The sequence below is a fragment of the Pseudophryne corroboree genome, chromosome 2 (genome assembly GCF_028390025.1).
Source record: "Pseudophryne corroboree isolate aPseCor3 chromosome 2, aPseCor3.hap2, whole genome shotgun sequence".
NCBI classification, from domain to species: Eukaryota; Metazoa; Chordata; class Amphibia; order Anura; family Myobatrachidae; genus Pseudophryne; species Pseudophryne corroboree.
Genome location: NC_086445.1, coordinates 46472878 through 46487891, shown reverse-complemented (window position 1 = coordinate 46487891; position 15014 = coordinate 46472878). Strand labels below are relative to the sequence as shown.

At 44.6% G+C, this 15014-nt stretch overlaps 1 protein-coding gene across 1 annotated transcript in view; it reads left to right on the top strand.

Moving 5' to 3' along the window:
• LRRC32 (leucine rich repeat containing 32) overlaps nucleotides 1–13898 on the top strand; it is a 54666-nt gene extending 40768 nt beyond the window's left edge. Inside the window, exon 3 of the mRNA XM_063951253.1 lies at nucleotides 9696–13898. Coding sequence (XP_063807323.1) covers nucleotides 9696–11588 — 1893 coding nt within the window. The 3' untranslated portion in view covers nucleotides 11589–13898. The remainder of the gene's footprint in view (nucleotides 1–9695) is intronic.
• The last annotated feature ends 1116 nt before the right edge of the window (nucleotides 13899–15014 follow it).

The following is a 15014-nucleotide window of genomic DNA, read 5'->3' as shown; positions in this document are numbered from 1 at the left end:
TTTCCGAGTAGCTCGAGACTTACTCTGCCACTGCGATCAGTTCAGTCAGTTTCGCTCCAGGTTTGACGTCACAAACACACCCAGCGTTGGCCCAGACACTCCCCCGTTTCTCCAGCCACTCCCGTGTTTTTTCCAGAAACGCCAGCGTTTTTACACACACACACCCATAAAACGGTCAGTTTCCGCCCAGAAACACCCACTTCCTGTCAATCACACTACGATCACCAGTACAATGAAATTTCTTCGTTACGCCGTGAGTAAAATACCAAACTTTTTTGCAAATTTACTTGGCGCAGGCGCACTGCGAACATTGCGCATGCGCAGTTTGCGACTTATCGCACCGATGCGAAGAAAAAGAACGAGCGAACAACTCGGAATGAGGGCCAATAAGCGACTTTGTACGTGGCTATGATGCAAATAAGATGCTAAATTCAGGAAATAGCACTTGATTCATGTTTGTCAGAAAAGCAAATAAAGGGGCTAAATCAAGTTGGATCGCAAAATTTGCGATTCGCAATCTGGCCGATTATCGAACAACTGCGCATGCGCATTGTTCGTATTGCGCAGGCGCTAGCAAAAACAGCAACAGAAAATGCGTACACATTGTGATCACAATGCAGCCGCTCTTTGAGTGACAGGAAGCTGGCATTTATGGGCGGAAACCCAACATTTTCTGGGTGTGTCTGAAAAAACGCAGGCGTGCCCAGACATTTTTAAGGAGGGCCTCTGACGTCAGCGATGACCACTTCCAGCCACTTATTTAGCAAAAATTGTGGGCGACCTTGCCTGGCGCAGATAGGAAAAATCTTCGATGTTCCGGTAATTGCGTATGGTTTTGCGATCAGCCTGCATATTGCGATGCATTCGCAATTTTTACGATGGGCGTTTTTTCTCTATTTATGGGCGGCAACTATTTGTTTGCATAAACTGCTTTTTAGCAGAAACTGCAATCCTTAGTGAATCGGGTCCAAAGCCAGTAACTACAAATACATTTATATTATTTCTGTGCAGGGTAAATACTGGCTGCTTTTGCATGTAGCCCACAAATATTACCTATATTTTTACACTGCAATTTAGAGTTTAGTGTAGACACACCGCACCCAAATCTATCTCTCCCTCTGCACATGTTACATGTGACCCACCTGCACTACAGCATGGTTTTGCCCAGTTGCTTGCTTTTTTATTTTGCTTGCACTTAGTAGAGAAGTCCAGTAGTTACTACCCATGGTGGGTCATCTATGTTGCGACAGACGTCTCGCACCATATGGCACAATAAGTATAGGTGTACTCTGTTTCTTCATTACTGACATTTGGGCGTGTTATAGAAGATCTATAGTAATTAGATAGTCTGTTAATAAATTTATGCCTGTACTTTTGCAGAAAATAAAAATCGTCAGTGGACACTTTTGCTTGGATTGGTAATAACACCTGAAGACAATCACACTTCACACATGGGAGTATCTGTATTATGTTCAGTCATCAAAATAATATGGATTTAAACATAAGTGTTTCTCAGCTCTATAACTTTAGCCACATATTGGAGATATTATCCTGAAATATATGTAATATATTATTTAATGTAACACATGTTTTTAGGAGTGTGTCCCTCAGGTGGGTGCGGCTGAACGCTCCCAGAACTCGATGCTGCCTAATATCATTCAGCATTGGGGTCTGATAGCGCAGTACTGTACGGGAGATTGTGCGTGCTTGTCCCAGGAGAAATCATTTATAGCTGTGTAATTTATCCATAGGAACAGAAGTATGGATGTAATAAACTAACAGGCCAGTGACAGCATTTACTTTGCTCCACCTGTATGGAGGGGATCAGCGGCCTAATTCAGCCTGGATCGCTATTCAGAGAAATCGCAAATCGAGCGATTATCGAATGACTGCACACGTGTAATGTTCGCATTGCACACGCATGAGAGATAATAGCGACAGAAAATGCGTACAGATCGTAATCGCAATGCAGCCGCTGTTTGTCTGACAGGAGTCCGGCGTTTCTGGGCGGAAACCTGCCATTTTCTGGGTGTGTCAGCAAAAACACAGGCATGCCCAGGCATTTTTGAGGAGGGTCTCTGACATCAGCACAGACCACTTCCTGCCCGTCTCAGTCGCAGATTACTGGCAGCCTCAGACCTTAACTTAAATTTGTTCAGACGGCAAAGATTCTTCGATGTTCCTGAAATTGCGTATACATCTGTGAGTGCATAGTAATCTGCGATGCATTCGCAAACTTGCACGGGGCGTTTTTACTTCCTGTCGGGGCGGCACCTTTCTACTCGCAGACAACTGCAAATTCTCTGAATAGTGATCCATTAGGATCCAGGTCAGGATCCCGACGGTCGGGATCCCAGCATTTGAAATTCCGGCGCCAGAATCCCGACACTGCTCGGAATGCCGACACTTCAACAGGGATCACAATCCCAGCACCAGAATCCTGACTTACGGGATTCCAAACGAATGTTTAACAGGGCTGCGCTCAAGTAGGGGGAGTGATTAGGTTAGGTTTAGTTTACGGGGAGAGGGTTAGGGATAGGCTCTGGGAAAGGGTGGGTTAGGCTGCGGGGAGAGGGTTAGGGATAGGCTCTGGGAAAGGGAGGGTTAGGCTGCGGGGAGAGGGTTATTGATAGGCTCTGGGAAAAGGAGGGTTAGGCTGCGGGGAGAGGGTTATTGATAGGCTCTGGGAAAAGGAGGGTTAGGCTGCGGGGAGAGGGTTATTGATAGGCTCTGGGAAAAGGAGGGTTAGGCCTCGGGGAGAGGGTTAGGGATAGGCTCTGGGAAAGGGACGGTTAGGCTGCGGGGAGAGGGTTATTGATAGGCTCTTTGAAAAGGAGGGTCAGGCTGCGGGGAGAGGGTTAGGGATAGGCTCTGGGAAAGGGTGGGTTAGGCTGCGGTGAGAGGGTTAGGGATAGGCTCTGGGAAAGGGAGGGTTAGGCTACGGGGAGAGGGTTAGGGATAGGCTCTGGGAAAGGGAGGGTTAGGCTGCGATGAGAGGGTTATGGATAGGCTCTGGGAAAGAGAGGGTTAGGCTGCAGTGAGAGGGTTAGGGATAGGCTCTGGGAAAGGGAGGGTTAGGCTGCAAGGAGAGGGTTAGGCATAGGCTCTGGGAAAGGGAGGGTTAGGCTGCGAGGAGAGGGTAAGGGATAGGCTCTGGGAAAGGGAGGGTTAGGCTGCGGGGAGAGGGTTAGGGATAGGCTCTGGGAAAAGGAGGGTTAGGCTGCGGGGAAAGCATTAGGGATAGGCTCTGGGAAAGGGAGGGTTAGGCTGCGGGGAAAGCGTTAGGGATAGGCTCTGGGAAAGGGAGGGTTAGGCTGCGGGGAAAGCATTAGGGATAGGCTCTGGGAAAGAGAGGGTTAGGCTGCGGGGAAAGGGTTAGGGATAGGATCTGGGAAAGGGAGGGTAAGGGTTAGGCTGCGGGGAGGGGAGGTTAGATTTAGGCTGCAGAAAGGGAGGGTTAGGGGAGCATTGGGGGCAGGTAAGTATACTTACCTAGCCTCTGTTGGGATTCTAAGCACCAGGATGCCGCAATTGGTCTTCTGACCACCGGCATCCCAAATGGGCAGACTAGATGGACCAAGTGGTTGTTATCTTCCGTCACATTCTGTTCTATTCATGTTCTTTTTACACCATACAGATGTGCCCTCATAGACATCCCTTTTGTGCTATTTGGAGCATGCCATTGAAAGAGCGCATGCTCCAAAATTCCCTTCCGACTAGATGAGGAACCTCCCACCTCTCCTTTTCCTAACTTATCATCACATCCATCATCAAATCCATCTGCTGCATGGTACTGTAAAAAGCACGGCCAGACTGCCTATCTGACACTTCTGGAAATGCCAGAAGGGCTGATGACCTGATGGGTCACTCGCCACCCTGTAATGTATGACCACACCCCCTTTTCTGAGCCCATGCGTACAGAATGCTGGGTCCAAAATATACCCCCTGTCCTTCCCTGGTAGGAAGTATGAATGAGGCCCAGTGGTTGTGTGAGCAGGGTTGTAGAGAGCACTGATGGGCCCAGGTGATGGGGTAGGCATGGCCACATTATGCGGGCATGGCCTAGCTCGCCCCATAAAAAAAAAAAAGACAATTATTATGCGTGCCGCCGCACAGAGGGGGGCATTTTTCCCCCTGCTAAGGTGGCCTGGGCATCTTTATGCAAACTCGGGCCTGGGTAATTAGTACTCACCCCCCCCTCGCTGCACCCCGGCATGTAAGCGCATTGTCTGTTTGTGTAGTTTAACTCTAAATGGCGCTATTTCACAGAAATATCTTTCTATATATTAGGGTGAGCAGCGTACTGGACAGTTGACGTACAGTTCTAGGTGACCTCTGTAATGGAGGTCTCCAGGCCATGAAACTTGGGGGCTGCGGCGCATACAGGAAACAGCTGAGCCAGGTTCCAGCAAGCTGAGGCTGCAATAAGGAACCAATGGGAGTTTATCCTTTGGGAAGTTTCCTTCAGCCCTGTGCTTAAAATGCAGCTTTAAATAGTGACGGCAAATCCACCAGGACCTGAAAAAATTGTATTTTCAAGAAACGATATTTACATGAGCCAAGAAATAAACGCTAGGAAAATCATGGCTTTAATACTGGGAAACTGCTAAGAATGAAACAGATATCCCAAATCCTGGGGAAAGCGTCAGATGCTTCGGATATTGTAGCGTGCGTCACTGCGGGAGATAGAAAATCACTTTTTAAAAAAAAAATAAGTTGGTGCTGAAATTATTTAACCTCTAATAATCATTAGCTTTTGCGATTTGTATACCTACACTATAACAGTCACATTGTCTAGACCATTATTCATCTTAAACACAAAAACAATAAAAATCAAAAATTGTCAACAAAACAAAATAAAGGTTAATGTAGTATAATGGGTGGTGACCTGTACTGTCTTGCATTTCTATGCACAATGACGCACCTGGCCTCAGGTACTTTATTTCTGACACAAAACCTCCTCCAGGAGGGGGCAGTGTGGTCGGTGCACGGGGGGCATTGCCGACACACAATTGGGCTGTCCGGGAGGCGTGGCGGTACAATTGAGTCATCATGGCTCCGCCCCTTGCTCTACAGTGCCAAGAAAAAAGGCACTATATGGCAGGGGGCGGGGCAACGATGACGCAATTCAGTGCAAATCGTGTCATTGGGTTCTTGTGCTCTATTGTGGGAGGCCGAGCAGGGGAGCGGGTGATTTGCCGGCCTTCCTGGGAGGCTGGGAACGAAACCCATTTTTCAGGAGCCTACCAGCCGTTCCGGTAGGGTAGGCAAGTGTGATTACAGCTTTTTCATTATCTATAAGTCACACAACCACAAACCACTCAATGACCACAAGCACCACAATAAGTCTGAATTTACCCATGAAAATCCCTGACCATGCCTTAAAAACACTAACAAACAAACAAAAAAATTTGGAAAAAATAAAAAGCCCAAGCAGCCTGAGCATTTAAACATTTTACTGTTGGTATATTAATACACCCCCCCCCCCCCCCCCACACACACACACACACACACACTGTATTGCTTTTATAAAGTTTTAATCGGGTCCATACTGTGTACTTGTCCTCTATGTTTCGCTCATTACAGAACTGCATCGAGAACCTATTCCAGATAATGTGTGTAAAAGCCGTGTTAATCGATCTTGGGTGGCTCTCCCATACATGTTACACTTGGCAGTGCCACAAAAGGCTGGACAGAGGATCTCCGTGTTCAGGGCTGTGGGAGTTTCTACTCATTGGTGCAGTTGTACAGAGACATCTGCTGCACATGAAGGCTGCGCGGGTGAAGTGGCAACAGATGGAGTTGCATAATACCGTCACATGTTTTACATTCGCCCTGTAGTCCAGACTTCATAGGATATTTTTGCTTGTGCGGCTCAGAAGCTAAAACATGTTTGTAATTGGGAGCTGAAGCAGACCTAGAAAAAAAAGATGTATTTCAAGATCTAGCAAAATATCTGCTGAACTATCCAGGGTCGTAGCCAGAACTTTGTGGGCCCCATAGCAACATTTTGAAGGGCCCCCGTCCCAATGCTTCTAGGGAGACACTTCTCTGCAGCAGTTGTTCATTTTATGCCCTATAATAGTGCCCTAGTTAATTTTCTGAACCATAGTTGAGCCTTATTTAATGTTATGCCCCATAGTAGTGCCCTAGTTTATTTTATGAATAGCAGTAGTGCTTAAGTTCCCCCTATGTCACATTTCAGAGCTGCCAGTACACATTATGCCGCACAGTACCCCCAATTCACGTTATGATATTTAGTGCTACCCGTTCATATTGTGCCTCATTACAGTGCCCCGGTTCATATTATATAACATTAAAATGCCCTCCAGTTCATTTTATACAACTCTACAATGAGCAGGTCCAAGGGCATACCTAGATATATTGCAGGCCCCAAGGAAAAAATTTGACAGGACCCCTACGTACCATCCAGTGGTGAAAAATGTATATAACACATGTAACTGTGACAGGGAAGGTGGCCCCTCTCAGCTCTGGGCCCCATAGCAGCTGCACTGCCAGCACCTATGGTAGCTACATTGTTGTATATAACACATGTAACTGTGACAGGGAAAGTGGTCCTCTCAGCTCTGGGCCCCATAGCAGCTGCACTGCCTGCACCTATGGTAGCCACGCCCTTGTATATAACACATGTAACTGTGACAGGGAAGGTGGCTCCTCTCAGCTCTGGGCCACATAGCAGCTGCAATCCCTGCACCTATGGTAGCTACACCCCTGTATATAACACATGTAACTGTGACAGGGAAGGTGGCCCCTCTCAGCTCTGGGCCCCATAGCAGCTGCACTGCCTGCACCTATGGTAGCTACGCCCTTGGAACTATCCTATAATGGTGGTGTTCACAAAGATGGGTGATGTTCCTGCTCCAGAAGGGCATATTGTGACCAGCGACATCGCAAGTTTTCCTCCACACGCCAGGAAAGCTAGCAGTGTTCGAGGTACCGATGGAGAAATTGTGTTGTTCGACAGCTCATTGTGCTGAACAGAACCTGCCTAAAAGGTGGGATTTAAATTCAGCACGATGTAGCGTGCCCATCTGCGCATATATTGGCCAATTAATGGTTGCGCTAAAAATTGCAAGATTTCCCCTCATATCGGCCTAAACCCTAGTTTCACCTTAATTGCAAAGACTTGTACTTTATTTTTCTCACAACTGAAATTGACATCTAAATGATGCATTTAAATTGGGTGGGAACTATGCGAAGGGATTAAATATTATTTCATGTTCCTCGGCCAACTATTAACTGTTCTAGCTCGGATTCCGGGGCTTATTGGAAGAAATATCAGTTACAAGAAAAGATTACGGCACATAAAACACATTTCTTACAGTTAATGCTCTCTTAATTTCTTTGATGTTCTTCGACGGAGATTCCAGTTTGAACACAGATGCTGGGAGTCACACAGCAGGAGTTAAGGAATGGTAAATATTTCCATTGAAAAGGGCTTTACATTCCAAAAACATCATTTCCTAAAATACTCTCTGGAGAGAATGATTGTGCACTTTCACAGGGCATTTACTCATGAGGGTGTAGGAGGCGTCTCTTTGTGGCATGGTGAAATTCTTGGAGGCATATGTGACAACATATGTTGAAATATACTTTAGCCTTAAAATCATCACTTATCACATAAAAGTGTCTGTAAGTACTCTCTAGAGTGTCAGCTGGTCTAAGCTTAAAAAAATGTGCTGCTGTGAGCTACAGTACTTATTTCTAGAGAGATTTCCACTCCCGATATATAGCAGCCACCATTCCAAGAATAACGTCTTACCACTTGGATAATTCACTACAACGTGCTATGGCGCTGGAGGTCAATATACAGTGAATGTACAAGAGATGCCACAAGCTTCTGTACAACAACAGCAGCAGCAACAATCTATCTGGGGTTGCACGGTTGGCCTAGTGGTTAGCATCGCTGCCACTAATACCTTTGTGTGGGTTCCCCCCCCCCCCAGGTGCTCCGACCTCCCACAATCTAAAAACATACTGACAGGAAAAATAGAACCCCAGAGTGAATATGTGTACGTATGGTAGGGAATATAGAGTGTAAGCTCCTCTGGGGCAGCGACTGATGTAAATGACCAAATATTCTCTGTAAAGCGCTGCGGAATATGTGTGCGCTATATACAGGGCCGTTAATAAATAAATATGTGATCAATTAATGGAGACGTCGAGAGCTAAAGTAGAAGTAATGAACTCTTTTACTGGGTGTGATAGTATATAACGACGTTCGCGATGCCAGCAGTCACATGACCGACTATGGCATCCCGACTTTTAGAATGCAAACAGGGGACTGGGTAATTAATTCACCCCTCCTTTGCGCCCAACCCTAATGCCAATCCACCCGGGGTGGTGGCTAAGGCTGAGATAGTGGGGGGTGGCGGCTATCGATAATCACAGGGGGTGGTGGCGGCTAGGGCTAAGACTTTTGTGGGGGGGTACAACTAACCCCCCCTGTAAGTGCCTATCCCTAACAACCCCCTCCCCCCAGGTATACAGTAACTTGATAACAATACATGTTGAATGATACAGCGGATAGTAGACAATGATTGGCAAGCTTGACAGTAGAAAAATATTTTTTTATCTTCTTTTAATTCTGTCCAACAGGCAGTGCCACTTCCATCTATAGATGGCATTAACTATAAAAGCCCATGCAAGAGTCCCCTGGAGAGGGATCTAAAGGGTCCCTCTTTGTTCCCTGATACCTGCATGAGCTGATTTAGGGATGTGCATGGGTATTACTATAAGTCTCCTGGGTCAAATTGAGAAAAATATCACTTGAGTATTGAATAGATGAGATTCAAATGAATCTCCCATAGTCTCGTGTGATCAGGAACATGCACTGAAGATTAAAGAACATCTGTATTATTTACTAACAGGTTTTTTAAATAGTGCCAATTTACTGTATTAACAAAGAATATTTAGTCATTCTCATAACTCAATGCCCCAGAGCTTACAATCTATTTTCCTTAACAGGGGGACAGCATACATGTTAGGGTTAATTTTTTTGTCAGAAGTCCAGTAGCCTACCAGTACATGTCTTTAAGATGCAAACACGGGGAGGACATACAAACTCCACACACACATAGCTCTACAGACCTGCTGCTCTACAGCTTCACAGAAAAGTTACTTTACACAGACACGTACAGTGATGTCATTCTGCCTGTCCCAGATAGATCTTGTAGGAACTGGGAACTTTTCTGGAAAAAAATGTATGCTGTAAAGTATGTCATGCTGTATATAGAGAGGTAAGAGAGGTAGGGAAAGCAACATTACCCAACACAGGCCACGCCAAAAAAAGCAGAGTAAAGCTGGACATAGACTGCATGTTAGGCCAGGTGACCAGCAGACACAGAGGAGTGACGTAACAATAATTGAGGTGGGGGAGGGGAGGAGTGACACAACGATAATTGAGGTGCCTCCATACACTGCACATTGTATGGAGTCGATCTTCATTCACAGCCTGAAGTGGCTGAAAGACCGGTCAGGCTATCACATGATATACATATAGCTGTGAACTTGTATGACTAACAGTCATATTTTGCATGCTCCGGAGAGATTTTGAAAAGGAGATCATAATTTGTAACAGGGTATTTTTAATTACTAATTAAAGATGTTAGAAATTCTATGCTTTAATGTGTTACTATTAACTAGTTCACTTCTAATATTCCTCTCTCCAACAGAAAGAGATGGTGGCATCCTGTCAGAATCGATCCTTGCAACAGATTCCTGTAGCCCTTCACCCAGCCATCAAAGCACTCAACCTATCTAATAACAGCTTACGGAACATCACCAAGGAACCACTGTCTTACTACTCCTTCACAGAGATCCTTGATCTTAGCAACAACAAAATAAGCTTTATCCAGCCAGATACCTTCAAGGATATGGTCAATTTGAAAGAAATAAATCTGTCCAACAACTATTTAGATAGATTTTCAAATTATGGGTTGCCAGGCATCGGACTCTTACCCAATGTACAAAAGTTGGACCTGTCAAGAAACAGCTTGTACACCGATATGACTGGATTCTTTCTGGAGAATGCTCCCCACCTACGTTACCTTTCGTTGTCAGAAAACAGCATTACTATGATTTCATCAGAAACATTTTCGGGCACCCCGTTTTTAGAAGAGGTGGATCTTCGTAATAACATTATCATGGACATCGAGGAAGGCTCGTTCGAGCACCTTACTCATCTCACCAAAATTGACCTTGTAATGAATTCCATCACCTGCATTTCCCAATTTAATCTCCGACAACTCCGCAGCCTCAATCTCAGTAAAAATAGCATACAAACATTTTACACATCGGAGTCCGAAGAGGAATACAGTCTAGCATACGTTGACCTAAGCGACAACAAGCTTGGGAATTTTCCTGTATTTCCGAACAACAACAGTATCATCTCCTTAAACTTATCTATGAATCTCATAAGTTTTGGAGGAAACAATTCTTATGAAGAACTTGATTGGATGGAAGAAGAAGGCTTAAGAAATGGGAGCATGGTCAGTTTACTGAAACTCACCCATCTAGACCTAAGTTACAATAATATAAAATCCATACCTGAGGATTTCTTTGCTACGATGCCAATGCTCCAATTCTTGAACCTCAGCAGGAATTGCTTTGAATTTATTTCCTTTGTGGGCTCTACTAAACTAAACTCCCTGGAATACCTTGATTTAAGTAGTAACTCTTTACAGAATATATCGCTGGCTTCAGACTCCTTGCGTTCTTTGAGAGTACTTGATCTACAAAATAACCAACTGCACATGATCGAATCTAGAGTTTTTCAAGTTCTTCCCCGCATTGCCGCCATTAACCTTCAAAGCAATAGTGTTGGTTTGTGTGGTCTGGACCTCAGCAAGGTGAGTCAAGAGCCAGAGAGAGATGGATGTGTATCTTTTTCCAACATTCCAACTTTACAACTTTTAAACCTCAGAGAGAATATGTTGGAAGCTATACCACAGTATGCATTTTATGGCACTCCACTGACTTTTCTCGATCTCTCCTTGAACCTTGGTCTTACAATAAGACCAAATGCCTTGAAGGGATTGGAAAGTTCTCTAGAAGTTCTACATATCGAAGATAGTTCTCTCCTTCAGTTGAATGTTGACCTGCCTCTACTAGTCCAACTTAGATATTTAAATCTATCTGGAAATCAACTGACGTGGCTGCCCACATGGAACAGAAATTGTCACCTGGAGACACTTGACTTAAGCAACAATAGCTTCAGCAATCTGAAAGACAGCAATATCCCTGCCTTAGAAAACACTTTAAAAACGTTGTCTTTACGCGGAAACCCGCTTGGCTGTTGTGCAAACTCTTGGGTCATCCACATGGTCAGAAGAAACACAGTAACCATCACTGGTCTGGAGGACACAACATGTCAAAACTCTAATGGTCAAAAGGAGGAGATACTTTTAGGTCAAAACAGTCCGGACAATTGTGAAAAGGAGGATTTGAAAAACACGAACACTGTCATTATTTTAACGGTAGTCTTTGTGTTTTTGGTGACAGCGGTTGGTGTTGGGTCTTTGGTTTGTTACTGCAAACACAAACTTAACCAACAATTTAAGGCTTAATATGAAGGATTTCTGTTAGCATGGTGGACGATGAGGTTCTTAGGCGAGAAGTGTAGCCAGCAAATTGGCAGCCAATTGTGCACCCACTTAAATCATTTTAATACAAATGGTTTGTGTTTTATATTCCCTCCTAAACACTGACAGTCATGATATTCTGAGGAACACTATGTCGCCATTGTTGGTGATTGCTTTCTTGCGCAGTAATGGAATATTTAGCAATGCTGGGGGAAACAAGTAATCTCCTGAGACGAACAGTACTTTCTATTGGACTTCCTGTGGCAGGTCACAATATAAAGGAAAATGTTTGCTACAATACAGGTTTCTGCTATGTTTTGCATAATTGTGGAAAATCTTAAGTTATGTACTTTTGCAAATGTTCAAAGCAATTAACATCAAATTTGGGGGTAAACGTGCTCCATCTAGATTCATGAGCACTGCATACGCCTCAAAGAGAATACTAATAAAGTTTTTCAATATGGTCTGAAGACCATATGGAGCATTAAACAGCTTTGATGTAAAATCACGTATGTTCAAATTTAATTTTGGATCATTTACATTTCTGTATGATTCCTTAAACACACAACGCACTTTTAAGGAAAGTTGATTATATGAAGTCATACGCGGAGCTAGATAACCCTTACCTCTCTGCTTATACATTCCACTGCAGGAAAATTTAAAGTGCATAGGGGGTAATTCTGAGTTGATCGCAGCAGGACCTTTGTTAGCAGTTGGGCAAAACCATGTGCACTGCAGGGGAGACAGATATAACATGTGCAGAGAGAGTTAGATTTGTGTGGGTATTTTTGTTTCTGTGCAGGGTAAACACTGGCTGCTTTATTTTTACACTGCAAATTAGATTGCAGATTGAACACACCCCACCCAAATCTAACTCTCTCTGCACATGTTATATCTGCCTCCCCTGCAGTACACATGGGTGGTCATTCCGAGTTGTTCGCTCGGTAATTTTTTTCGCATCGCAGCGATTTTCCGCTTAGTGCGCATGCGCAATGTCCGCAGTGCGACTGCACCAAGTAAATTTGCTATGCAGTTAGGTATTTTACTCACGGTTTTTTCTTCGTTCTGGTGATCGTAATGTGATTGACAGGAAGTGGGTGTTTCTGGGCGGAAACTGGCCGTTTTATGGGCGTGTGGGAAAAAACGCTACAGTTTCTGGGAAAAACGCGGGAGTGGCTGGAGAAACGGAGGAGTGTCTGGGCGAGCGCTGGGTGTGTTTGTGACGTCAAACCAGGAACGACAAGCACTGAACTGATCGCAGATGCCGAGTAAGTTTGGAGCTACTCAGAAACTGCACAGAGATGTCTTTTCGCAATATTGCGAATCTTTCGTTCGCAATTTTAAGAAGCTAAGATTCACTCCCAGTAGGCGGCAGCTTAGCGTGTGTAAAGCTGCTAAAAGCAGCTTGCGAGCGAACAACTCGGAATGAGGGCCATGGTTTTGCCCAACTGCTAACAAAGTTCCTGCTGCGGACAACTCGGAATTACCCCCATAGATAACTTTAAAAAGCCTTGGAGAGATATAAAGAGGAAAAGTTGCGGCAATTAAACAATCAGCTGATGTCATTTGTTTAGCACAGTTACTTTATCTCGCTCCAAGGCTTGATATAACCCACCCCCCTGTAATATTCTGTTTAATTTAATGTCTGTTGGGTACATTTGGACAAATTGATGGATTTGGATAAAGCAGTGGTTCTCAACTCCAGTTCTCAAGTAACCACAACAGGTCATGTTTTCGTATTTCTTTAATCATGGACAAGTGAGTTAATCTATTTTGCTGGGTCTGCAATTATCACACCTGTTTCAACAGACAGAAATCCTGAAAACATGACCTGTTGTGGGTACTTGAGGACTGGACTTGAAAACCACTATGATAAAGTAACAGTGGTATTGTTTTAAAGCAGCTCTTCTCAAAGTCAGTCCTCTGGGACCTCCAGCACAACCTGTTTTCCAGATCTCCTAGCCTAGTCATTACTGGTACACATTTTAACATATCCGCAGGTATGTCATTTGTTTCAATTGTGATACCTAGGAGATCTGGAAAACATGCACCATTAGGGGTCTCAGAGACTGAGTTTAGGAAACACTCCTATAAAGAATATGCAGTGCAATTAGTATTTCAGAATCCTCCTTCTAGGGAAAAAAAAAAACATTTATTCACTTGAAAATCAGTTTTGTATATTCAGCCTTTTGCAGAAAAATGAAGGGACCTAAAATTACATGTGAAATATTGTTTCAGAAGAAGTCAATGTAAAAATATTTATTGTATCAATGCAATAAAATCAGTATTATTTTATTCAGCGGAAATTATAATGTTCCGGGTAGTTGGCGAAATGACATATCTAGATATTTATTGTGAATGGACTTTGTAAATTAAGTGAAGAGAAACAAAGTACTAATCAATTTCTAGCACAGCCTGTAAAATGTCAGTCACAAGCTGATTGGTTGATACTTTATCTCTTTCCACTTTATCTGTCTCCAAGATTTGATAAATCTCCTCCTGCATCAGGTAACCTGTACAGCAGAACTAAAGTAAGGTTTCCAGGTTCTAAGAGAAAACGTCAGGACAATCTAGTGAAATTGTGACTGACTGACTATCTATCTATCTATCTATCTATCTATCTATCTATCTATCTATCTATCTATCTATCTATCTATCTATCCATCCAACTGTGTGAAGCTTTATCAGTTCTTTCCTCTGACTGTGACAATGGCATCACTAGGGGGGCGTTGACATCACCGGGTGACACTATCCAAGGTGGTAACACCAAAATAGTACAGCTGCTCTGCTCAGGAGCGGCTCTTGCCATGGGCAAGCAGGATTTTGGCCCGAGGCACCGCATCCTTAAGGGCGTTGCCGCCGCCACTGGCCTCCTGACCCTCCCACATGCTGCCGTGTGCGGTGCGCCTGATGTCATCGCTCACCGCACGGCATTGTGGGAGCGGCCGCAGACACTAGAGGTCCTAATTGACCTCTAGTGTCTGTGCGGAGCTAGGGGGAGAGACGTCATGACGTCTCTCCCATAGGTCTGAGGAGTGGGCGGCCAGGGACAGCAGCAGCGGTCGGGAAGCAGGAGCGGGGCTTGTGGGTATTTTTGTATTTTTTTTTGTAAGCGGCGCTACTGGGTGTACATCTACAGGGGGCACAACAACTCTACAGGGGGCACCTCTACAGGGGGCAAAACTACAGGGGCACAACTCTACTGGGGGCTCAACTCTACTGGGGGCACAGCTACAGGGGCATAACTCTACTGGGGGCACAACTACAGGAGGCACAGCTGTGGCCCCGCCCCTTCCCTATGAAGCCACTCCCCTGTTTTTTTACGAATGCCTACGGCGCACACTATCCCTGATTTGCCTGTTAGGGGGGCGCTAAAGGAAACTTCTGCCCTGGGAGCCACAAGGTCTAGAA